The following is a 27699-nucleotide window of genomic DNA, read 5'->3' on the forward strand; positions in this document are numbered from 1 at the left end:
AGTATAGTTTAGTGGACATGCACTGCATTTTAAACGATTCATATGATTTTCTGATACCATCAATGTTGCTTTGAAAATGGTTATCGAGGGTACAATTATTTCTATTCCAAGATGGCCACCAGCTTTACCAGAACAGAAAATAGGTCTGTCTTTTGTCCCTTTTTATGGCATGAAATTAACACAGCAGCCATGTTGAAACAGACATGAAATGCGCATTACTGAATAGAACAGAGTAAGCAGCATGGCCATCGGAGGTTCTTCGATGTACATCATTCTACGACGGAGCAAGGTATAACCAAAAGGCTTTTCGTTTGGGAAACTGCTGAGACTTAGCAGTGTTTGGAGATGAGGACCAAAGGTGTGAAATGGGAAAAAAATGTCTCATGGCGGGTGTTTTTCAAAGTTCTGAGATGGTTTCACGTGTCAGTAGGTCAGCTGGTCTTGTTTCAACATTTTCATTTTTGTTATGACTAGGGAAAAATAATTTTAATTTTTCTTCCAAAGTTTATTTCTATAGCGAGTCTTTTATTAGTAATACGCTGTTATTTACAGAAAATGAGCAGTAGGGGTAGCTGTCATTTGACTTATCTTTTCATTGTGTAGTGTCTGTTCGGTGTAACCATTGCATATTGATCGTCTTTAGGTGGTTTGACGGTTGTCATTTAGTTTGTCGCCGAGACACCATGCTTCGAAATCCTGCCCTTTTTTTGACTAATTAATTGTATTGTCTTGGAAGAAGTAGGCATTTCCAGCTAAAGATTGAGGCAGACTAGCGCGGAGCTCTCAGGTTTCTCAGGACCATGTGTGATTAGCTTATTCCGTTCAGGTTTATTTTTTTGCATTCTGGGGCCTGTGGTCCTGGTTTTATAAAGTGGTAAACAGGACTGACTACAAAGCCCAACGTGTAAGGAAAAATACTAAACTGGATGTGCTACTCGCGCATGACCCGGAGGACTTGAGAGCTCTACTGGTGTTTCCATTTTTAAGTCTTGTCTGAGAAAGTGCATGTGCTGTCACTTTAGGGTGACCAGACGTCCCCGTTTTCCCAGGACGGTCCCCGTTTTTGGGGAAGTATCCCCGTGTCCCGACACTTTTCTCCAAGTGACTCAAATGTCCCTGTTTTCAAACAGTGTCCCCGTTAAACACAGAAATGTCCCTGTTTTTCATTGTTCCGGTTGAGCATGCGCGCGCCTGCTCTCTTTGCACTGTTTACGGCATGTGCCGTCACTGAGGTGAGCGCTGTAGCAAGAAGGGAAATCCTTTGAAGAGAGACATTTTACACGCAGCGCCACCTACGTCATCGTGCCAGCCAAAGTTTCTTCTTTGGATAAAACAATATTTCTTCGTTCTGTAGCTTGTATTCATAGTCATACAAACTTTTCAGTAGCCCTTATGCATACCGTGCAAGGATTAATGCATTGCTCATTGCATGTTTTATTCATAACCAATTGATGCATGCTTTGTGTTCTCCATCTCAAAGCTATGACTTGACCTTTTGACTGACCTTTCAGATCACGGCAAACCGTTTAGCTGGAAAGGACTTAAAAGAGCAGGGTTAACGCCTGTGGGAGAGGCGAGCAGCGCTGCTCGAGCTTTTTGCTCAGGTCTTCACACTATTGCACTATGAGATGATACCAATGGCTAGAGTGCACTATACATACCCCAGTAAGGTAACATGACATCTCAGCAGTAACTACGCAAATGTGGGAGGACAGTGTGGTCGTCCAACCTTTGCCACCCTTAAGACCCTAAAGCAGTAATACCTGGAGAGAAGTTTTTTTTTGTACATTGCTCCATGGCTGCCATTTGGCAATTTAGCATTCCGCAGTTTACCTCCCATGCTTTTCTGTCATGAGCAACTAAGCAACATTGGTGAGTTGTACTTTATGTGGTGCTGACGTGCAGCTATAGAAACGAGCATTGATAAAGCTAGTAAATCTGGCGTTTGCTAGCCTGTGATGTTTTATTGATTTTTGGCAAATATATGCTATAGTCCTTAAAAGTGTAAATGTAATAAAAAGTACTAATGCTGCTGTGTGAAGGAGAGGGTTGCCAATAAAAGACCGCTGATTTGTTGTCTGTAATGCTTCATCTCGGTTTGTGGAGGGAGCTGTAATTGTAGTCCTTTTTCTATGTCTATGACAGCTGTCAAATAGTCCTACTTTTATGTCGATGGTTACTGCAAACCATAGTCCTACTTCTATGTCTATGACCTGTCCCCGTTTTTTGTTTTGAGAATCTGGTCACCCTATGTCACTTGCAAGATATTTTGTTTAACTATAGAAGACCTAAAGCCTTCACATTCCTTATCATTGGTTGGCCTCTTCGTTGCTTTCATTTCCTTGCTTCTTATTGGACAGCTGCAGTTAGGCTTCCTTCTTCTTAATGTGTTTATCCCTCCCCTGGACCATGAATGCATTACTTGTGTCCTTCTACTGCTCCTTTTGCTGGCACACCTATTTTTATTTGCATTTAAGCACTCCACCAGGGGCCTGTTGCCACGATCTTTGCCACTTGCACCAGCGTCTTTGCACCTACCTGCTGTGCCCTGTGGTTCCTGGGGCAGTCTTCCCTGCTTGGCCTCTGCTTCTCCCTCCCGCCGTCGCCGGACAACGCGACCGCCGTGTGGGGGGAGAGCTTTGGGACCACATTTCCCAGGATACCTTGCATCCCGGAAGCGCTGCACTTTCGCGCCCGAAGGCGCTACAAAACAGACCACGCCCTCGGCAGAGCGGGGGCCGTTGCCACGATCTTTGCCACTTGCACCAGCGTCTTTGCACCTACCTGCTGTGCCCTGTGGTTCCTGGGGCAGTCTTCCCTGCTTTGCCTCTGCTTCTCCCTCCCGCCGTCGCCGGACAACGCGACCGCCGTGTGGGGGGAGAGCTTTGGGACCACATTTCCCAGGATACCTTGCATCCCGGAAGCGCTGCACTTTCGCGCCCGAAGGCGCTACAAAACAGACCACGCCCTCGGCAGAGCGGGGGCCGTTGCCACGATCTTTGCCACTTGCACCAGCGTCTTTGCACCTACCTGCTGTGCCCTGTGGTTCCTGGGGCAGTCTTCCCTGCTTGGCCTCTGCTTCTCCCTCCCGCCGTCGCCGGACAACGCGACCGCCGTGTGGGGGGAGAGCACGCCCCCCGCGTCGCGGGACCGCGCGCGGTCTAAGCCCGGGCAAAGGGCGGGCCGTCTGTGGCCGTCAGGGGCCCGAGGAGGTCGGGTCGGGCCACCCCCCTTTGCTGTGCTATCTAGATTTCGTGCTAAAGTTATCCAGGCTCTTGGGTCAAAGACTACTGCCTCCTCACTGTTCCATACGGACTGGTTGAAGACAGCAGACGGTAAAGACTCATCTTCCTTTTAATATAGCGCGAGCTGTACCGTGTAACTTGTCCACCCCGTTTTGCAATCCTTTTACCTCTTCAAAATGGAAACACGCAAAAGCACAGTGGGCACACTAGATGCCTACCTATTGAGAGCAGAATCCTTAATCATACAGGAAATACAAACAACTGAAAGGAGGCTTTCACTAGAACCCTCGACAAGATCAACCAGAACTTTTGATGTTCCAAACCTACCCTCACCGACTAAATCACCCACTCTGATGACTGCCATTGAACTTTCAGGCAATCCCCCTTTAACTCCACCGGATCGAAATGGATCCCTGCTAAAAGTCATCTCTCCACAATTAAAGGGTCCTTTAACACGAGGGAAAGCCAAAACTAAACCGAGTACTGGGAGGGGGGCATATAGAAAAGGCCAGCTTCCCAAAACGGGGAAGACTTCATTACATTTAGCTACTTGTGATATAGGCACACAAACAGAGGAAAAAAACCTACTTCCCCACGACCAATTAGCTACCCTTGGCGAAACGATCGAGTTATTAGTACAAAACAGTGTAAAGGCAATACAATTAGCAGTCAGTCATGACATAGAAGACAAACTTGGCGAAATGATCTCCTTACTTTCTTCGGTTTTTGAAGACAAATTTGTTCAACTTACAAAAACCCTACTTGATGGCATAACTCGACCAAATCCTCCCAATATACCGTTGGTAACGAGCCAATCTAACCTTCAACAAGAACGGAACTCACTTTCCTTAATCAATCATTCTAACAACCCTATTACAAACATTCCTATTATCCCTCCTACAATAAGACCGTCGAATAACCGGGCAACAAAGGGAGCTTCCAGACCAAATACCGAAGTAGAACCACCCGCGAGTTTCCTAGCAAGCCCAAATCATAATAAAAGGGTAGATCCCACAACCTCTACAATCCCAAACAAAGACCGCTTAAACTTACCACCGGCCGCTCGGCCATATGTCCTGGTCCTAACAAACGTTCCTCCTTTACAAAAAGATTCAATAGAAACATGGGTCTCACTAAGGAACAAGGTCACCAACTGGCTCACTAAAAATACCTACTTCCACCCAAGGCACATAAATCAGATCCTGATGGTGAGAAGAGTGGGTTGGATTGGTGACTCTCACACAAAAAAGTCCTGGAGACTGCATAGTCGTAAACTTTAGGTCACCAGGCTTAGTTCGCTCCCTACTTAGGATTAACAGGACAACAATACATGAAACTACATACATCAATCTGGTGTCACTCGACTATTTCTATCTTAGCGAGCAAACAAACGTCCACAGAGGCAACGGGTGCATCCTTACTCAAAACAGATTTGAACAGCTTACCACACTAGAGGAGGTGGACTGACAGATAACATCATTGGATAATTCTGTCCCCCCCAACCGTCACCCTGCCTCTTCCTACATTAACTGGACATTCTGACTTACATCCCGACAAAGACAAGATCTCGGTCCCTCCTCTCTCCACCTATTCAATATCTATAAATCAACTAGGGATCTCACTCAACCCCGATCAGATCAGTACCCCTGAAAACATTCCCCCTGTGACAGTTAGACCTCGCAGGGAGGGCGACATTAGCACCACTGAGGACTCTCTTGCACATAAGCAAAATATCCCCAGGACCTCCTCTAGACGTAAGAAAATAAATTCACCTCTAAACATAACATTCTGGAATATATCAGGCCTTTGTCTAAAGATCCAAAATGAAGAATGGATTAAATTTATTAAAGAAAGCGAAATTATCGCTCTCCAGGAGACATGGGTAACCACTCCTATACACATAAATGGCTTCAAGACCTTTTTTAGCCCAGCCCTCCCTTCAACATCCGGTAGAGCAAAGGGTGGATTAACCATTTACGTCTCAAACCTAATACCAACCTTGGAGGCCCACACTCTTAAAACTGAGCCACAATACCAGATTATACGAGTCACCATAAGTAGAATGCCACCTATTCTAATAGTTAACATCTATAATAACCTTCCGCATACCAGATTTATAGAGGTCATAAAAGAAATCCGTGACTTCCTACAAAAACAACTCACCTTTAGTAAAGGCAATGAACCAATAATAATCTGGGGGGGGGGATTTCAACTTGACATTATGCAAGAGTACTCTAAATGGTAATTGTGGTTACACGGATTACCTACAAAATGATATCTTTCATTTCTCACATTCCCATAAGGGGTCCCTCTTGAACGAGACCATGATCCTCCTCCAGTTGGCCTTTGTAAATGAACTCACCGTCCCCAAAACTCCCTTTGCCCCAACTTTTAACGGTAGAGGATTATCCTCCTGCATTGATTTCATTTTGGCAGGGAACATTCCCCCAAACCTGATCACCGACGTCATCACTCATGACTGTGTATTTAGTGACCACTTTCCACTGTCCGTCACAATTCAAACCACCGCCCCATGAAAAAACGCCGAAACACTATATCACGCCGAGCTTATTTCTATGTCCCGTCTAAACGGCTATGCACTCAAATGGTCCAAAATCAACCCTGCCGCCATTTTAGAAACCATAATTAACGCGCCCCGTCCAGCCTTTGAAGTCTGCTTAACGGAGACGTCTTCTCCTGCAGAGATCGTGGCCAATTATGAAAAAATAATACAAGAGGTAAAGAACGCCCTGACAGTGCACCCTAGGGTGCAAAAAACATCAAAGGATAAACCTAATTTCAGGTGGTTTAACTCAGTATGCTCTAGAGCTTACAAAAACCTTAAAAATACCCTAAAAAAATCCCCAAGAAATACCCTGGAAGTTTCAATGGCTAGGCAAAAATATAACAAAGCAGTAGCATCCAGGAAAAGGGAACTAAAAGAGGAACACTGGACTGCTTTACATGATAGCTGCCAAAATAAAGATTCGGTAACTTTTTGGGAGATCGTAAACTCCTCTTTTCTGACTGGACCAAAAGCCAGTGGTACACTTGAAACGACCATCCCTGAACAAGAGTGGGTTACCCACTTTTCAAAAATATTTTCAATTCCGGTTGGGCAATCTACACACATCCACTGCTCACCAACGGTCCGAACCAACCCACTAACGATAAACTTCAACCTCGCCGAGGTAGAGCTGGCCCTGAACGTTAGCAGATCAGGAAAGGCCCCGGGACCTGATGCGGTCCCTATGGATCTTTACAAATCAAACATCGATCTCTGGGCTCCCCTGCTACTAAACATCTTAGAGGCGTTGGGACATGTAGGACTACCAACTTCTTGGTCAGATTCGATCCTAGTCCCTATATTTAAAAAGGGAAATAGGAATAGTCCCGCGTGCTACAGACCCATATCCCTACTGGATTCTTTTGGAAAAGCAGTAGGTAGAATCCTTTTAGCACGCCTACAAAACTGGGCTGAGACAAACAACATTCTATCTGACCTTCAGTTTGGCTTCAGGGAAGGAAGAGGTACCATAGAACAGGTCCTTAACCTCACCCTCCTGAGAGGGAAGTATGTTCATGCAAAGGGTGGCAGTCTTTACATGGCATACGTTGATCTATCCGCAGCCTTTGACTGCGTAGACCACAATAAGCTTTGGACCGTAATGACTCAACTGGGCATTGATACCAACTTGGTCAACTATATCAGAGAAATTTATTCGAACACCACTACTAGAGTAAGATACGGCTCAGGGGGGCAGTTAACATCATCTTTTGGAATCGAGCGGGGGGTAAGGCAAGGCTGTGTCCTGGCTCCCTTTCTTTTTAATATATACACCAATGGCCTAGAAGTAGCCTTGTTAAAGGGTAGCCAGGACCAACCACACATCAAACTATGCCCAATCCCCGCCCTTCTATATGCGGACGACGCAGTCATACTCGCCCGTACCCCCCTTGAGTTACAACGGGCCCTGGTTAGATATACAAACTTTATGAAACACCTGGACTTAAACATCAATGCCAAAAAGACTTTTATAATGGCATCAGGTAAACAATCACGTAAAATGAAAAATATTTACTTAAACGACACCAAAATAGAACATAGCACCACTTATCCCTATTTGGGAGTCGTAATAGACAACAAAACCACTTGGAAAAGCGCTATAGAGAACAGAAATTTACAACTTTTAAAAGCAACAACGGCCCTGAGAGCGTTCGCCCGGAGGTTGGGCAAAAGAGCATCTAAGGAAATGTTAGACCTTTACAACTCAAAATGCCTTAGTACGGCGATCTACGGGGCCGGGATTTGGGGAAGCGCACGAGTCACTTCAATTCAAAAGACAGAGCACTCTTTTTTAAAATTTCTCCTGGCTGCCCCGTCGTCCACTTCGACTTTTAATATTCATAGCGAATTGGGACTTCCATATATCACAGATGTGATACGCATGCAGCCTATTCTTTTATGGCATCGCATCTGGTCCACATCGGAATTAAAACTCACCCAGGAACTCATTTTTGATTGCATGAAACTGGAGCACGGATTACACATCACTTGGCTTGCTTATGTTAAAAACTTTCTAACGGATTTAGGACTTGATCACCTTTTTACTAACCCTCAAAATATTAACCTAATCCCTAGAAAAAGACTGCGAGACATGTGTTTAAGCCACTTAGCAGACCTGCGCTTGGCACTTGAATTAAACAAAAATTCCGTGCAACTGTCTCTTCCTATCCAAACAACAGATCATATAGAGCCTTACTTGAATTCCACTCTAAGTAACTATGAGAAATTCCTATTGACCAGATTGCGATTGAATATATTTCATCGCCTAATTGCCTTTCCTGTGACAAACGATTGGACACCCCAATTGACGCTTTGCCCCTGTGACGACCTTTCTCCCCAATCGACATTGCATGTAATTATGTTTTGTAAATTTTATGTAGAGCCAAGAAAGTTATACCTGATTCCTTTTCTGAAACATTTGGGCCTAACTCAATGCCGGCCAGCTCTTATGGCCCTCCAAATGCTAGAAACAGAAACATTGGCAAAAAATATCGCTAAGTTCTTAAAATTTTGCGTGCGACATAGAACAAACCTTTAAATGGAGATTTGCCCCCTTTGTTCGTTTTTAACACTCAAAAACAGACAGTCTTTATGAGTCACTTAAACATACCCTACGATGAACTGGGATCAGCCCCCCTACGCATCCTAAAATTGCCAGTGGGGGGTTTGTTTTTTCTGTACCGCCTAAATATTTTTATTGTACTTTTATTACCCTAGTTACTGTCAAACCTTTTTAAAGTCATATCAACATTCCTTATTCGCTGTCTTTGCACTTACTGCCATTTAGTCAGGAAAAATCAATTCACCTTTTTTAATAATGTTATATGTATATTTGTAAAAGTTTTTTCTATATGTAAATGCTTTTATGGTATGTAATTGCCTTACCGAATAAAGCTTTTTCATCATCATCATCACTCCACCAGATTATGGTTTTTGTTCTGCTGGCTCCCTCATGTGCTGTCCCCACCTGTCCTCCCTTGGCCTTGTTGCTAGCGCCACACCTGCTGTCCATGTTGCTCTCCCTCCCACCTTCCCTGTTGTTGATTACCCCCTTCCTGTTAATGTTGTTATTCTCACTGACCAAGCCCTGCCAAATATAATGCTTTGGGGGTTAAACTAATGCAAATGAGGTCATTTTCCCGCATCACCACATGTGTCCACATTGCCATGCATGTTTCAGATGCTTTCCTCGTGCTGCGATGATTGCCGATAGCACTACTAAAGTTCAGCGCTGGGCCCTATAGAGTTTTATTCCAGAAGCTAACTTGGCTTTGTTAGCATTCAGCTGCTGCTCAGAGACCACATAGAGGTATTGTCATGGTAACAGGCTCCCAGGCTCTAACTTTCTCTACCTCAGCACGGTGTGCATCCGATGGAAGAGACACTTTAACCTCACAGACTATCCTGCTGAACACACTCTGTCAGAGTGCTATGGGATCCAGTCTATGGCAGACAGTGCCCAGATCTGTGCCATGCTTTAACAAGCATTGGCATAGCCAATAGGTGTCGCTTTTGGGACCTTATAAGTATTTAGTTATGCAGCACAATATCCTTGGTGCAACAACATCCACTGTTGCATAGCTAAACACTTTGTCCCAAAAGCGAGACCTATTGGCTATGCCAATGCTTGTTTTTTTTTATGGTCGAGTCCGTGTCTAAATGAATGCACTATATACCCGTCATATTTAAATGTATTTAAACGAACTATGATTTAATTGGGGTTGGCTTTCAACAACGATGCTGCTTTCCGGAGAAGATGTGTTCATGGGGAAAGGGGCACATGTGACTGCTGTTGACCAACAGCGTGGAGACATGGCAATGTTGAACCATTAACGAGAACAAATTATAAATGGACAAAACAAAACTTCACATTAAAAGCTATATCATTATTTCGCACAAAACATTGTTAAAATTAATTCCTCAAAAATCTTTTTTTCAAATATGTGTATTTTTCTACAAAATGAAAAGTAAAACGTTTCTGATGACTTTCCCCGAACTCCCCGCGCCGTTATGGCTTCACAGTGATGCGTTTACCTCTGAGAGATGGCCGCCAGAGCTGCAAGTGAACCGGAAGCGTGATGCCTGACAACATGGCTGCCTCCGTAGCGTGAGGTCAGGGTGGAAAAATACTCGTACGCGGTGCCCTGGGCGTCAGGCTGATTGCGGACTCGGAGCCTGCGATGGCTTTACTGCGGGGTACCAAGAGGTTCCTGACTACACCCAGGGGTAACGAACGTTTTGGTTAAGTGTGGTGGGAACACGGGAATACAATTAAGACAGGGAAGGTTGGCTGGCATTTAGCTGTGAGTTGGATGAATAGGTTACTAAATATGTTACTTGTGCAGTTTGTATATGTTTGTTTGAGGTGGTGTAACAGAACAGGAGGAATATGTGGAGCATCGGCGGAAGAAGGAGCATGGTGGGTGGTGAGCTGGCGTGAGGTCTCAAACTGACAATCCCTCACCGCGATCACTGTAAAAGCGAAAGTGATCACGATGACGCACACTAGGGATGCGCGCGCAGCAGCGGGGGGGAGGGGTATGGTGCAGAAGGCTGGCGCAGGATGGCTGGGCAAGAAGGGAGGGGGGAATGCGGGGAGCAGCTGTGTGCTTGCACGCCATCGTCCACTGTAGCTTGTTGCCAGCACAAAAAGGTGGGTAGCACTTTCTAAACCCACCTACTAAATGTCTCGACAGACTAGCACATTCACTGGGTCAGGCGAGACCTAAAAACAGAGGAGAGATAAAGAGAGGCTTGTATTCACCCTATTTTCTTGTTCCTGCAAGCTGTTTTGGGGTTGAATTGACATTTTCTGTCTCTAAAAGCTAATTAAATGTTATAATTGATCCTACTAGATCTGACACGTTTTCTGATAAAATAGGGTTTTGGCTGTGGGTAGTTGTAGCCCTGCCTTTCAGAGACTTGATTTAACAAAAGTTCATAGCTGCATGATATGACATTTTCTGTCTCTAAAAGCTAATTAAATATTATAATTGTTCCTACTAGATCTAGAATGAGTGTGGCATTTCCTATTTATGCCTCAGTACCTCTCTTCGTACTTTTTTTAGTCATTATCTGATTTTTGTTTATTTATTTTCCTCAACTTAATCTATTTGGTCATTATGATCAAATTCCGAATGTTGTAATAAACCTTGCACGTCAAAAATAAAGTTAATATACAATCGCTATGCTATATTTTACTACTAAACAGGCAGCCACAAGTGTAGTTACCTTGGAGACAATAGGGTCATGATTTAAATGGTGCAACAGGTGTAGTAGCACCAGGCCTAAAAGTTAACTTCTCTATGCACATTATATTGCTATATTTCACTACTAAACAGGCAATCGAAATTGCAGTTACTTTGTAGTTAAAAGGGGCTTGATTTGAATGGTGCAGCACGTGCAATGGCACTGGGGTCAAAAGCTCTAGGGATCCGACTAAACCCAGATTATTGCAAAAATTTTAAACTAAACATACAGTCACAAGTGCAGTTACCTTGCAGACAACAGGGTCATGATTTGAATGGTGAAGCAGGTGCAGTGGCACCAGGCCTAAAGTTGTCAGAACTCCTCGAAACACATAATATTACTATATTGTACAACTAAATAGGCAGTCACAAGTGCAGGGATCTAGCAAGCACTAGGGTCATGATTTCAACAGTGCAGCAAGTGCAGTGGCACTGGGACCAAAAGCTCCAGGCACCCCAATAAACACCTAATATTGCTATATTTTATTCCTGAACAGGCAACCACAAGTGCAGTTACCTTCCAGAACAGGGTCATGGTTTGAAAGTTGCAGTAGCACTGGGCCCAAAAGTTGTCATAACTCCTCTAAAAACATAATATTGCTCTATTTGACTACTAAACAGGCAATCACAATTGCAATTAAAAGGGACTTGATTTGAATGATGCAGCAGGTGCAGTGGTACTGGGCCCACAATTTGCCATGACATCCTTGAAACACCCAATACTGCTATATTTTACTACTATACGGGTAGACACAACTGCAGTTATCTTGCAGTAAAAAGGGGCTTGATTTGAATGGTGCAGGAGGTGCAGTGGCACCAGGCAGGGCCAAAAGCTCTAGGGACCCAACTAAATGGAGAATATTGGTAAACTTTACTACTAAACAGGCAGACACAAGTGTAGTTATCTAGTAGGCACTAGTGCCATGATTTGAATGGTGCTGCAGGTGCAGTGGCACTGGGGCCAAAAGTTGCCAGAACTCCTAAAATCACCAAGTACTGCTATAGACAATATGATGTGGGAGTACACCGCTGACCTCTCAGGCAAGGTTTGCCCCTGGCATTCCGGGAAATGCAGTTTCTTCCGATGTTTTCGAGTGTTTCGCCAAGGTTGGAGCAGGTAGTGCTGATCTCTAGACACATGTTTCTGGTTTATTAACCGTCATCAGTAGAGAATACAGCCAATATTTGGGGTTTGCTGAGTAGGCTGCCGATCATTACATCAGGTCCAGTACCACTCACTGGCGCGCAGGTGCTTCATCCACGAGCTTGTCGGCTCAATGACTCACGGGAGTACTTAACTCCTCTAAAAACATAATATTGCTCTATTTGACTACTAAACAGGCAATCATAATTGCAGTTAAAAGGGACTTGATTTGAATGGTGCAGTGGTACTAGGCCCACAATTTGCCATGACATCCTTGAAACACCTGATACTGCTATATTTTACTACTATACGGGCAGACACAATTGCAGTTATCTTGCAGTAAAAAGGGGCTTGATTTGAATGGTGCAGGAGGTGCAGTGGCACCAGGCAGGGCCAAAAGCTGTAGGGTCGCAAATAAATGGAGAATATTGTTAAACCGTACTACTAAACAGGCAGTCACAAGTATAGTTCTCTAGTAGGCACTAGTGCCATGATTTCAATGGTGCTGCAGGTGCAGTGGCACTCGGGACAAAAGTTGCCAGAACTCCTATAAACACCAAGTATTGCTATATTTAACTACTTAATAAGCGTTTACAAGTGTAGTTACCTTGCAGGCACTAGGGTCATAATTTAAATGGTGCAGCAGGTGCAGGGACACCGGGGCCCAAAGCTCTAGGAACCCCTCTAAACACCAAATATTGCAATATTTACTACTAAACAGGCAGTGAAAAGTGTAGTTCAGTCATTTTATAAATGATGTAGAAGGTGCAGTGGCACTGGGGCCAAAAGTTGTCATATCTTCTCTAAACACATAATATTGCTATTACATCAATTCATTATATTATTTCACTCTTTCATTACATTTTTCAAAATGTTGCTCTTACTTACTCGCACTATTCCACTAGTAACAGCACAATATGTCGCCTTTATGTGCATAAACAAGTCATAACACTTTAACAACCTTTCTGTAACTTATATTGTACAACTACTCAGCAAGCTACAATTTACAACAAAAAACAGCTTATTATTAATCACGTATGCGACACCTAATGCATTTACCAATGCTTGTTTATATTTGTAATACCCAAGTCGAACAACAAAGCAGAAATATGGAATTAGAGGAAGGCCAGTCTACATTTCTTCTTCCATTCGTAAAGTCTAATACAATTGTCATGTTATGTACTTCGCTTTAATCTAATCATTGTAATCTAAAAGCAAAGTTAATTTATTGGGGAGCGGTTACAAATGCTAGTGAACTGTATGAGGGCGAGACAAAGTATCAAGGATGTTTGTATGTAAATGTTGCTAGTGGTTCTACGAATATGAGGGGATTGCAAGTTCCGCTTATGTGTTGCATTCCACAGTTCATTTCTTTCCTATATGATAACTATACATTTCCTTAGTTTATGTTTGTCTTCCCTTGCTTCTTGCAAAGAATCATGAAGTGCATTTCAACAACCCTGTCCTGTCTGTTGCAAAGTGGGTGGCACAAACGGTCTAAATGAGGGCTAAGGGCAATATTTGCTTGTAACACGCACAGTTTTGATAAAGCACAACATTTTTCGCAAATTGCATTTCTCTTTTTTATTTTTGTTCATAGGCTTGAAAGTTGAACCATTACCCAGCCAGCAGAATGGGCAAAAACAGAAAGAGGCATGCAGAAAGTGAGTCGCCTATCAACAGGCCACGGAAATCCACGGATAACTTTCTTCCAAAGATAAAGAAAGTGCGTGAGGAGGTGTCTCTGGCATCAGAAGGGATGGAGGATGGCGAAGCGCAAGAACAGACGACGAAAGACAGTAGGGAGCTGGGGAGAAAACTGAAGAAAGAGCGGAAGAAGCAGAGGCGAGAGGGAGTTGTGTGCACCAAACTACCTAACAACTCCTCTGAAGCTTCACTGTCGTCAAAAGAGATGAAAAAGATGGCACAACCGGTGGCTGAGGAAGAGCTGACCTCTGACGAGAAGAGGATATTTGAGAGAAAATTGAAAAAAGAACGTAAAAAGCAGGAGCGATTGCGAGCGGATGGTGGGTGCACCGATGCATCACATGTTCACTCTGGGGCTTCTCTGGAATCAAACGGGGTGAAAAGTGTGGTAAGGCTAAAGACTGAGGAAGACATGACTCCAGAAGAGATGAGGATAATTGAGAGAAAACTGAAAAAAGAACGTAAGAAAGAGGAGAAGCAGTTAATGCGAGAGGGTCATATCGACACAAAGAAAGCAGAGCCGGAGAAGCCCTCGGGCTGTGACCTAGCGCTGCAGTATCTCACCAGCTGGGCCCAGAAGGCACAGAACTGGAAGTTCCAGAAGACCAGGCAGACCTGGCTGCTGCTGCATATGTACGACACGCAGAGGATCTCCAGGGACCACTTCACGGTTCTGCTGGACTACCTAGAGGGCCTGAGGGGCAGTGCCCGTGATCTGACTGTGCGCAAGGCTGAGGCCGTATTGAAGGAAAACGAGGCCAACACAGAAGACAGCTCTGTGCTGGAAGTGACGGAGCGAGCCAGACAAGTCATTCAGCTGCTCTCATGAGGCCTCTTGAACACACACAACTGTTCTACCCAATGTCAACTGTAATAGCAACGTTCGAGAGCTTACACTGTCCAGTGTGAGTCGGCCATCCAGTTCTGTTCATAATTGTGCATTCTGGTACTTGTAGCTTGGCGTGTCTCCAAATGTAGGACTTCAGGTACCGGAATCAAAAGTAAAGTACAGGACTAGCTAAAACCTCCAATACGTGACCTGGTGCAACTCGTGGCCTTTATTTTGGAAGACGAATTTTCACATGTTTGTTGGCTACTTTGCAAATGCTAAAGGTGAATCTTACACTGGCCCCGCCTTTAGGCTTATTAATGAGTTGGTATTCGTCCATACATTTAGCAATTAATGTAGGCCTATGTCGGTGCCACTGTCTTTGAAGGTATGCTTTTGCTAGCCTTTATGCTGTGTGTCTTGTTTTCCCACAGACTGTATTGCAGTGTTTTTCAGCCAGTAACTTTATACAGTCCTCGTCCATAAGTTGCACATTTCAGGTGATGCTTCTGCGAATTATTATGTTATGTTTTTGGTAATCGATGATTCTGTTAAAAAAAAAAAAGAAATCTGGAAGTATTTCCCATAAAATATTCTGTACAGTCATGATATTCTATTATTTTGTTGTCCAGAGTTTATACACCTGTCATATTGTGAGTGATGAATGTCTGGCAAATCTTTGACTATCATTGACTTTAAACACAAACCTCTGCTCCTAATACTCTATTTTTTTTACAGCACAATAAAACTCTCGGTAAAGAAATACACTGAGGACAATAGGTATTTGTAGGTATAATTAAAGTAATCTATTGAAATCCTAATTGCAAAATTTCCTTGAATGGGTTGTATCTGTTCACCCAGATGGCAGCCACTGATATCAGTCTACACATGGGTATGTATTAGCATTCCAACACTAAGCTGTCATTCATCTTTATGTTTATGGGGTGATTTAATGTCTTTCGCCTGCAGACCTCCAGCAACCACCAAGAATGACTTCTCAATACCCTTAAAAGAGTTAGTGATACTTTGAACTTTTTTGAGTAAGACTATTCGCCCCAGATGACGGATTGGAGGAAAATATTTTTCCACAATCAAAAAATAGTAAAGTTTTCCGATAATATATATATATATATACACTCAAACCTGAAAGTTTTGCTGGGTTGTGTCTCATTTAAGAATGAAGTATTTGTTTGTGATTTCATTAATGGTTTTTACTACAAGAATTATGACAAATTTTCTAATTTTTACTAATATATACAGGTGAAAATGTGTTTTCCTCTCTGTATTTTTAAACATGTAAAAATATAGAAAGAATGTCTATGAGTAACATTCCATGCTGTTAATCAGAGAGGAGATGTGGTGTAGTAGCTGAAGTGCTGACTTTGAACCCTAGGGTTGTGAATTCATATCCTGGCTTTGTCACTTGATTGAAAATCTTGTAATTCTTGGCAAATTATTAAATCTCCTTGCTCTTAAAATTTGTAAAAGTGTGAAAAATAATTCAATTATATGAAATGTAATGTCTTTGTGCAATTCACCAACTAATGTTATACCTTTTATTGCTTCCCCCCTCTCCTTACTCTATTATGTAAATTCTCCTTTTGTTCATAGAGCTGCTCTAGGAGAGGGCCTCTTGGAATCACTCCAGACATTCAGAAAGGTTGTGCATGTGGTTGTTGCATCAATTGGCCTTTGCATGTGGCTTTCAAGAAATGAAAGGACTCAATTGGCCAAAGGCAGGTGCATCTCCCACCTCTTCTTAAAATGTTCACTCCCATGGTGTTTTGCTGTCGGGAGCGAGCAGGCTGGCAGATGCATTCCTCCTTGGTCACGTGCTTTCGCTTCACTTTTGCTTGTTATCTGCTAAAGCATTTTATTGCCTTTCAGAATGCACAACGCACCGCCCTGCTTTTCTTTAAAATGCTTTTTTCCCCCTTATCTTTATTTTGTCGTTTGTTTGGCCATCACACTGTCTAGGGTGTGATGGCCCCTCCTTCGTCTTCCGTTTCCCTTTATGGGGCTGTGCATCTGGAAACAATCATCCCGATCGCAACTACAGTGCGACTTTTAGATGTGTTATTTATTTATTTTTTTCTCTTGAGCTCATCGGGGTTTGTCTTCCCTTTGCCTTCACGAAGACGTGTTAAATCATCCCAATCGCATCAACAGTGCAAGTTTTATTTATTTTTTCCTCTTCCAGGTTCGTCTTCCCTGCATTTGTTAAAAATCTATTGCAACCCCTCCCACTCCCCCTTGATTTTTCTGGCGCCCGGCCTCAGGCATGTCAAATCTGCCCAGAGACACCGCTGGTCTGACCTGTGGTAATAGTTCAAGGAAAGGGATGCAGCACTGCGCTTTAGCCGTTGGAGAGGTTGATGGAGCTGACACGCTAGGCCTGTCAGCTCTTTACAGGATGGGTTGCACGCAGTGAGGTTGCGGACAATTTGAGACTTTTAGCTTTTCTTGTTAATCAAGGTTGTAGCGTTGACTTTAGACTGTATGCTACATTAATTCTCTGCCGGCCTTCTGCCTTTCAGCCCACGTTTTATGGCGGAAAAGGACAGCATGGAGGTCTTGTTTTTTTAAAATCTACGGTATTACATTATCATAAATTAAAATCACGTTGCGTATGTTGACAGAACCTTATAAAAATAATTTCCAGACTCATCCGCATTAACGTCTCTCTTCGGCGATAAAGCAGTCTGGTTGCATAGCAGGTTTCTCTGAACCTCCCTTCAGCGGTCAGTACAGTCTAGAGCAGGCCTTCTCACTTCTTTGCAGACTTCGTTTGAAAACAATAGCCATGCAGTGGCTGTTAATCGATTGTACACACTCCGTCTGCACAGTAGTTATGCAATTTGATAAACTTGGATGGAAAAATAAAAGTGTAGATCTTGCATGAATTCCTGCAGACATGTATGTCATGTGTGGTAGCAGCCGGCTGCTTTGAAGGCGGCATGTGCTCTTCTTGAGGTTATAGAGGGTAAAAAACACGCAGCCCCGCCTACATAATTACACTCTACTCAATGCAACATAAATACACTCCACATAATACCACACAGTGCCACATAATTACACGTCACATAATTACTCTGTTCCATGTAACATAAATACACTCCACACAATACCACTGTGCCACATAATTACAAGCCACATAATTACGCTCTACTCAATGCAACATAAATCCACTCCACATAAATACACTCTATGCCACATACCACCAATCAACATAAATGCGCTCTACACCATGACACAATTTCATAAGCATAAATTCACTCAACACCACAGTTCCAGGGCACACAATTCAACTCCACACATTTCCAATACACACTAAATAATTACACACCAAACAACATATTTTAACTCCACAATACACAACATACCTCCAATCCACACCATATAGTGGCACCACCTGAGCACTAAACATCATTCACCACCACCATTTTGCATCAGCGCACCACCTAAGCATCACCTAAACATCACCTAATCATCACGTCAGTCTGCCCTTGGAATCTGGCATATGTTGATTCTCCCCTAGTGTCCGTCCGCTGCTCGTGTTCTAATTAAATTACTATTTTCCAACCTCCACCCCCCGTTATTAATGCCCCGCTCCCCTATAACAAAAAAAATTATAACAAACCAGCATGAGAACAGGCAGGAAGAAGTTGCCAGCAGTGCAAGTACAAAAAAACTAGAAGACATTTTTTATGTTCAAATCTTTTTTTAATCGGGTGGTTCAGTTGTATATAATGTTGTCTTGGTTTGTATAAAGGTAACAAAAATGCTTAACACTTTTTATTATAACTTTTCAACATGATGCACAGCAGCCACAATGCTCTACAACATAGCCAAAAGTTCTGGATAAACACATAAGGTCCCAAAGGCGAGACCTATAGGCTATGCCAATTCTTGTTAAAAATGAAATCTATTCCTCCTTAACACCCAGTCAGTTTATCTCATGGGAATGAATATTCACGCCTAACCTTTAGAATTGTAATAAAAGCCTAACTTGTACTTCTTCCTCTGAGGTAAGCATCCAGAGCAACTGTGATGGCTATATTATGAGAATAACAAGTGAGCTATTGATGTTCTGGAATTCCACTTTGAGTTTTTCTAAATGAGACTTAAAGATAACTAATTCAGGTACCATGGCTTTATCTTTTCTCATATTTTTCGCTAAAATATTATTTTCTTATAGTGTACATATTCTGAAAACATCAACATATGAGGTGGACTTATGATACGAAAAAAATATGTAATCACTAGTATTGTATAACTTTCAGTGCTATTATGTAGGTTTATGTATACAAGTAAAGTTATGTATTTATTGGCGAAACATATATGATGTTCTGAGTCAAGTCAAAGCAAACCTTATTCGGCCAAAGGCCACAAAAGCATACGGAAAATAAAGACATAGATTAAAAATGTTGTCTGGTACAGAATCATAGACCATAATCCATTTTCATTTTTTTTAAAAAAAATCTTTTTTACTTATCAAGATACCTTTATCTAATATCCCACAATTGTCTGAATGGTCAATTACACAAGTACATTACTAATTTCAAACTCCGTTATACACTAATACAGGTAATTCATAATAATGAAACAATGCATAATCATAATACATCAGATCAATAACAAATGAGAGGCGAGAGAGAGAGACAAAAGAGAAAAATCATTGCAATATAAATATGCAATTTATTCTTCATACAAACCCAGGTCAAGAATTACTAATGCACACCATGCAAAAGTAAGAAAATAGCTAACCATTCGGCCAAATCTAGTGCAGCATCACCAGCTGATGAAGTACAAAGTTCTCAGAACAGTCTTGTTTAAGAATTTCAAGGATAGCCAGCCAGAGTAGCTTACAGAGTATTAGCAAGGGCCTCTCTTCTAATAGAAACAGCTACTACCAAATTCTTTCTAACAGTAATAATTATACCCCAAATGTCAAAAGTCCAACACTCTAAAGTTACATTCACAAATTCTTCACAATCTCATTGGCTTCCAGGAAGAGGTGATCATCATCCCATCCTGCTCATCCAAGTTCCTTTAAACAGTCCATTGTTAATACGAAATATGTCATTCTTCCTCAGAAGCAGGAAAAGAATCTTGCAACTTTATCCACGTCCTCGTGCACACTCCATGTCAGCTTCATAGGAGGATAAATATTTAGCACAGAGCGGAAATTGCTAAAGATTACTTTGTGCACAACTAAAGAAACAAATTCAGCATTTCAGAACTCGAAAATACATTCTTTGCAGCCTAAATTCTGAGAAAGAATATCACTCCAGCAAAGTTTTGAGGCCTTCATAGGAACACCATAAACTGCAAATCAACAGTTTTCCTACGGAATACAACACACTCCATTATAAAGGAAATATAAAGAAAATACATAAGGAATTCTTTAAGGCAAAAGATTCATTATTCTGACTAAACTCATAAGCATAATCTAAACAGACATATTAATTATAATTGTGTCTCTCTCATGTTGTAAAGAACAGAAAATAAGCATTTCACAAGAGATTTTTCATGAGCATTATTGTTATTATTATTTCATATTTCTACGTGAAAGTTTTATAATGCAACATTTTATTCAGGTCTCTCTCATATTGTTTTAATTCATATAAAACAAGTACTTGATATTATCCATGCTTTCTGCATGTCTAATGCTACATTCACTACTAAACGTGTTGTGCTTCTGCAAGTTTTTCACGTTAACCGTTAAAAAGTCACCCATGTGAATAGTTTTTCACACCATTAGTCATTTGTTTCCTTAATAACTTATATATGAGCAGACTTGATCAAACAGGATTATTTCGCAAAAATCATGCTTCATCAACTGTCATTTGGTTGAAAAATTCACTCACTTTGCAGGAAGAGAAGGGGAAGTTAAACACCAGTCTCAATGTTGAAAAACAGAATAAACAGCTGTTTGTCAGGAGATATTGCAGGCAATTCACCTCTGTCTTTGAAAGCACATCAAATGCTACAAGACAAAAACAAAAAAAGCCTCTTTGTTGAGCATTCTCCTTTTGAATCCCTGCTAGGTTGTTTTCTGGGTGTTGCATCACCTCCCACACCCCTAGTTCCAGCGCCCCGGTAGATAACCACGTAAACATATGCCAAAAGAGAGGAAGGCATTTTGAAAATATGCATTATGTCTTTTATTGTTAATGTTATTGACACTTATAAAAGCGCACTATCACCCTACGGGTACCCTGGCGCTATTGAAAACGAATGATGTAACCAAAAGTTGCTAGGGGGTTTAGCAAAAAGGTAATTGTCATTTTGTTATAGTGTGTTTTTTTTGCGTGGTGCATTTTAATGTCCCTGTGCACGTCGCCATTTACTTCTCATTTTAGCTTAGCATACTTGATAATGAGATTAAGCGTTTAGAACAGAATGTTTTTATGCATAGCGATATTAATTTTAGTATTTGTTTTCTGGTCATGCTATCTCCTTCAAGTACAAAAGCAGGTTGCAGTAGCGTCTCGCAGTAGAAGTGATGATGGCTCATTACAAAGATTTAAGCCTCGTTTTCAGTAGTATATATCTGAAGGAAATATGCTCCCATCCTCGATGTGCTGTCATAAATTCAGGTTTAAAAGGAAAATATGGTCCTAAAATTTCGTCAAAAACCTCCACCTTTCAGAGTATTTTTTCGTTTGAGATAAATACAGAACAATTGTATCCCTTACGTGGAATACTTATTTTTCTTAGTATGTTTTGTAACAAGAAACGGAAAGCTAGTTTTGAAAAATGTACCTGAAATTATTATGTTAGATATGATATATCTCCAAAGAGGCTTGCATCTAAAACATTAATGATGGGAAGAAATATGCAGGGGCTTAAAACGCTCAGTGGAGCTCTTTGCTCTCACTCCTGCATGTTTATGTCAAGTTCCATACATTATACCTTCTCTCGTCTCATAAATTATGGCTATATATTTTTCTAGCCCTTTTTGAACTGACTCTCTTTGTACGTTTTCCCTATTATCGAATGCACACATAGAACTTTGATGGCGGCTGTGATCTTGGCCGAGTGAGGCGGCGTCTCGTTCCGCTGGACCGTATCGGACCCCTGACCGATGGCGTCTACTCCGAAGAATTAATATGCTGGGAAAATTAAAAAATATAACAAGAAAAGGAAACTATAATTGCTCATGGCCTTTGTCTCTCATCTAGACACTGTTAGACTTGCTCTTTCATCGAGATTGCAGTGGCTCCGGCGGGTTGCTTGGCGTTCGGACCTTTGTGTATCCTGCACGGCGTCCCCAACGCAGCTTTCTCTTTCCAAGACTTGTGTGCTCTCCTTAATTCCCTTTCTGACGTTGGGGATGCGACCGAAAGCTGTTTCTAAAGCAGCGAAACCTCGCAGCTCCACTCGCAATCCGCTGGATGCGGATACGAAAGGCTCCGGGACCTCCCGGAAAGGTCGAGTGCCGATGGCGGACAAAACCTCTCTTCATGATCAGGCAGCTCCAATTGCTATCTCTCCGTTTTCTGGTAAGGGGCAGACACTGCCCGATATTTTCGTTAAGCTTGGAGCCAGGGGAAAGACCGTACCTCTCAGCCCGCCCGCTGCTACTGTTGCTATTCCGGTTTCTGCTACTTATTCCAACACTTCACAAAGCTCCTCCTCGCTGAACGCATTTGCTTCTCTTTCTCATGCTGCGACAAGCCCTGTGCACATAGCGGCTCCTGCGGACCCGTCCGGACCTATAAAATTAAATAATATTCAAAAAGAAATGCTGATTCCAAGTCCTCTTGCTGCTGTACCTGCTTCTGCTCCGGGCCAGTGCATTTTGGGTAATGTAGTACAATCTTCCAATACATATCCACCTGCTGCTACTCTGGGGCTTTCTACAGAATACTCTCATAATGCTGGGGGGTCCGTAGTCAGTGAGTCAACAGAGAAGTTTTACTCCGTATCCGACCATTCACTGTCTGGCGAGGAGGACGACCCCGATTTTCAATGGTCAGACTATGATAGCGATGCGGCTGATTGGCGATCGAGCGAGCCTTCAAAGGATATGGTCGCTGGCACGGTCCGCAAAGCTCCTGGCTCTAAGGCTTCTTTTCAGCAAAGATCACAGGATAACCCTCGAGAGGACCAATCCCAGTCTAATTTGCAGGCACCCCCTAATTACAGCGGAGTGGACCCTTTTGAGACACCAGAAGAAGTCTCTTTGGTGACAATATACCGTACGATAATGCAGCACAGAGAGGCGACCAAGCAAGAGAACTTACGTACACAATCTGTTTGCAGCAAACTGCAAAACTCCCTCCGCCGTGTCATTAAGTCATCTGCTGAGACTACCGCAAGGGTTGCGGAAGCTGAGGAACGAATTTCAGCCCTTGAAGATGCTGTAGTAGCACAAAAAGATCTAGTTACTGAGGTCAAAGAACAGCGTAAAGATATTATATGGAAACTCTCGGACCTCGAGAACCGTGCCAGAAGAAATAATCTGCGCGTTTTGGGGATAGAGGAAAATTTGGAGGGTGATGACGTCCGAAAGTTTATAGTGGAGCTTTTTACAGATGCTTTTCCAGAGGTCACACAATGGAACTGGAACTTAGAGATTCAGAGAGCGCATCGTTTTCCACTTACAAAGAAGAAAAAACCCTTTGCTAGCGCCAATAATTCTTACCCTCGTGCTATTTTGGTCCGCGAACGTATATTTGACTTAGCCAGACCTAATAAAAAGCGATCTGCCAAGGGCTGTCAATTCTTTGTTCGTCCTGATCTCGCCGCAGAGGCAGTCGACCGCCGCTGGCATTTACGACAGCAGATTTGTCTGTTCCAGGCGAAGGGGGCTCAGGCATTCCTGCTTTTTCCGGCAAAGATCAAAGTGATATACAAAGGTCAAACAAAGTTTTTTTTCTCTGAAATAACTGCCAAGGAATTTTTGGACTCAATCTAGTTTTATCTCTTTAGTCATGTTGTGGTATCTCTTTAAAATTTGGGGTAGCTGTTACTCAGAATGGGAGCTTTTTCTTTGTTGGGGGATGATCTGCTTCATATACATGAACTCTTGAAATCTCCTTTCTTTCAATGATATTAGGATCACTCCCCATCTGTTATTCATAAGGGAGAAATTACAGGCCCAGCGGAGCGTGGGGTGACGCTTACTCAACCATCACAAGGACTCTGGTCCTGAGCTCCGAATGGAGGGAGAGGGGTAGGGGGGGAAATGGGTGGTTGGGTGTGTTCAGTAGGGGGTGGGGAGGGCGGGAAGGTGGGTGCACTGGGTGGTGTCGTGGTGGTGGGTTGAAGAGGTGATTGGTTTCATTGATAGTATATTTGGTAGGACGATCTTAAATGTATTCAAGATGTCGATTATTTGTTTATTTTTCAAGATAAACAGTAGCAATATATTCTATAATCTCTCAAATTGTTTGTCAGATATATCTTTCTTTTATTATAATCAATGGTAGGCCCTAGACTGACGTGCGCAACCTGGAATATTTGTGGACTAAACGACCCTAAGAAGCGTAGGATTTTTCATAAGATGCTACAGATGATGCAAGTGGACTTAATCTGCCTGCAGGAAACTCATATTCCCTGGGGCAGTCGTCACCATCTTAAATTTCTGGGTTATGATTTAGTTGCTTCCACGCGACAAACCTCCACTATTAGGGGTGTGGCTATTATTTCAAAAATTGGGGTTGTGCGGGTTAAAAGGCTTAAGCAGGATAATTCAGGCAGATGGTTAATTGTTGAATTGCTGGTTAATAAATCCCTGCTTTCAATATGTTCGATTTATGCATCTAATTTAGATGACCCGCAGACCTTGATGGATTTAAATGTAGAATTAGCTACTTGGCCACACCCGTTAATTTTTTGTGGAGACTTTAATATTAATATTCCCAGTCGGTTAGATATTAGAAAGCATAGTGTTTATGTTGGGCGAAAACCCCAGGTTTATAAAGCACTTCGTACCTTACTCTCTGAACATGGGCTGGTAGACTTATGGCATGTTAATCATCCAACTCATGATGGGTTCACTTTTTATTCAATACCTCATCAAAAGATGGTCCGCATTGATTTTGTTTTTATCTCCTCTGAAGTTTTGGGGTCCACTAAGGTTCAAATCGATCCTCGGACTATATCTGATCACAATCCCATTGTTTTTAGCTTTCCATGGGATCGTCCTGTTAACCAAATCAGATCATGGACCTTTGATAGGAAGCTACTGCTTGATAAACTATATTAGGAACGGATGTCGGTTTGGATTCCAGAGTTTTTTTTAAAATTAATAGCTCCACTGCACCGGTTGGCTTAGTCTGGGACACTTTCAAAGCTGCCTTGCGTGGCGAAACGAAGAGAACTGCATCCTATCGCTGGCAAACTGAACAACAGACTCACAAAAACAGAGTAGCAGCACTCCAACAAGCTGAGTTAGATTTGAGCACTAACATTCGCAGTAGCGAGAACGCAACAATCAGACAGAAAGTGGTTGCCCTCGCCAAGGCTAATCTTTTGGATCCTCTTTATGAGGATATAGCAGTTAAGTATTTTCAGTTTCGATCTTCAATGTATGAGGTGGGTGAAGCTACTGGAAAGGTCTTAGCAAAACGTTTACAACAAAGGGCAATAGCTAGTCAAATTTTAAAGGTTAAGGATCGGTTTGGTATAACTCAAGATTCATTTAGAGGTGTTTTAAACACCTTTGTTGAGTTTTACTCAATCTTATATACCGAGGAATCAAATATACTCGAGCAGCAACAAATCCAGCTGGAGCATTTCTTTAAATCTCTCGACACCCAGATGGTCACTGCTGACCAGAATCTAATTCTCGCAGAACCTATTAGCTGGGAAGAAATTGTGGCTGCTATAAAATCCCTTTCTACCGGTAAAGCAGCGGTGCCCGACCTTATTCATCTTGAATTTTATAAGACTTTTTCACATCTATTTAAGCAGCAGATGCTAGAAGTCTTTCAACTTGCCCAGACGGGGGCTATCCCTGATTCTTGGCGGCAGTCGACAATAGTATTATTTAAAAAGAAGGGTAAGGATGAATTAAATCCTGCATTATATCGGCCTATAGCATTAATAAACACCGACAGTAAAATTTACTCAAGGATCTTGGCGTTTCGACTTGCGCAAATAATCTCTCCCTTAGTTTCTATCCGTCAGCATGGGTTTATCCCTGGCAGGGATACGACCGACCATATTAGGTGGGTTATTGCCCTTCTAGATTGGGCCCAGGTGACAAATTCTCCCCTCGGGGTGATCTGCTGGACGCCGAGAAGGCGTTCGACAGGGTCTCCTGGGGGTATCTATGGGCTGTCCTGCATTGGAAGGGCATAGCGCCCAAATTTATTCTGGCTTTACAATCCCTGTATATATCTCCAATCGCTAAAATCCGTATCTCAGGGAATTAATCAAGTTATTTCTCTATCAACAGGGGCACCAGGCAAGGATGCCCCTGCTCTCCCCTTCTTTTTGCCCTATTTATTGATCCCTTTCTGTCTTTGATAGAAAAATCTCAAAATATCTCTCCAATTATAGCCCACGGCATTGAATATAAGGCACTGGCATATGCCGACGATATAGTGGTATTAACAGACAATCTCGCTGGTTCCTTTCCGGCATTGGAGACTCTAGCAGCTCAATTTGGCTCAATTTCGGGCTATAAGCTAAACATTGCAAAAACACAAATCCTACAAACATCGGCTATGCCAACATCTTTGGTTCCTATCAGTACACAAGCAACATATCTAGGTATTCAGATTTCGGTCGAAGTTGATCAGATCCCTGATTTGAATTACTTACCTGTTATTGATTTGCTTCACAACAAGTTAGAACGGCTGAACCATCTTCACCTTTCTTTATTTGGGCGCTGCAACGTCCTTAAAATGCTTGTCCTCCCAAAATTTTTATATTTTTTTAGATCTATTCCATTATTAATTTCTAACTCTATCTTAATAAAAGCACAAAGGATCTGTCAAAGGTTTTTATGGGCATACCGTAAGCCAAGAAGGGCCACCAAATGGAACTGCCTTCCGCAGGAACGTGGGGGCTGGTCAGTTCCGAATTTAGTTAATTACTATTTGGCAGCTATGATCCAGCAATTCGCCTTTCCACTATCAGGGGAGACTGCGGAGTTATCACTGCACTTGGCGCCATCAATATATTCAATCGCATTAGGAGATGCCACAAAAGGGATATTAACACGCATCCTTGAGCCAAGTTATTTAAAAAAAAACGAGATTCAAGGTGGCATGGGCTTTATTTACGATCTGGCAAAAAGTCCGCCGTCTCTTTTCTATTCCTAAGCTCAACTATTATACACCATTAAATGCCTCTGGATTACTTCCAGTAATATTTCAAGAGGGTGTAGTCTCCATCTGGGCTTCTCAGGGCCTGAGGGATATTGGAGACCTCGCTGACTCTGGCCTGTTGGCCTCTTTTTTGTTTTTGAAACATAAATTTCAATTACAGTCTAATCATTTTTTTAAATATTTACAAATTAGAAGTTTTTTTTGATAAAAAACTTTTATCGAATCAAATTCTTTTTGACAAAATTATGATTTTTGAATTGGTCAAAAGGAAAGCAAAAATTGGTACTTTATACCAAACTCTCTTGTCTCAACTCCCAGATGATTTACTTGATTATAATAACAAATGGGCGATCAAATTCGGAGTATCCTCCATTGATTTAAAACTTCCATTGAAGTTAGCCAGGACTGTTTTGGTTTCCGGTACTCTCCGCACTCAAAGCTACATGGCCATGTTTAACCTTTATTATACTCCTGCAAAACTCGTCAGATGGGGGACCGCTATTGGGGGCAAAAGTTCATCATGTCCAAGATGTAAATTTCCATCCGCCGATTCTTTTCATATGTTTTATGATTGTCCTGAGCTGTCGCTTTTTATCAATCAAATTGAAATTTTTCTCACACAGATCACTCAGTCTTCAATTAAAATTTCTGCAGAAATGGTAATTACTG

At 42.2% G+C, this 27699-nt stretch overlaps 1 protein-coding gene across 2 annotated transcripts; it reads left to right on the top strand.

Moving 5' to 3' along the window:
- The first annotated feature begins 174 nt into the window (after positions 1 to 174).
- Positions 175 to 16218, top strand: CHLSN (cholesin). 2 transcript variants are annotated; one of them, XM_085616546.1, is made up of 2 exons: positions 175 to 289; positions 13805 to 16218. In XM_085616546.1, exon 2 carries the CDS (start codon positions 13838 to 13840, stop codon positions 14738 to 14740), a length of 903 nt encoding a protein of 300 aa, XP_085472672.1. In that variant the 5' UTR covers positions 175 to 289; positions 13805 to 13837; the 3' UTR covers positions 14741 to 16218. The 2 variants fall into 2 exon arrangements, with proteins under 2 accessions (XP_085472672.1, XP_085472673.1); XM_085616547.1 differs by having other exon boundaries at positions 200 to 358.
- The last annotated feature ends 11481 nt before the right edge of the window (positions 16219 to 27699 follow it).

Source organism: Triturus cristatus, chromosome 7 (assembly GCF_964204655.1).
Source record: "Triturus cristatus chromosome 7, aTriCri1.1, whole genome shotgun sequence".
Lineage (NCBI taxonomy): Eukaryota > Metazoa > Chordata > Amphibia > Caudata > Salamandridae > Triturus > Triturus cristatus.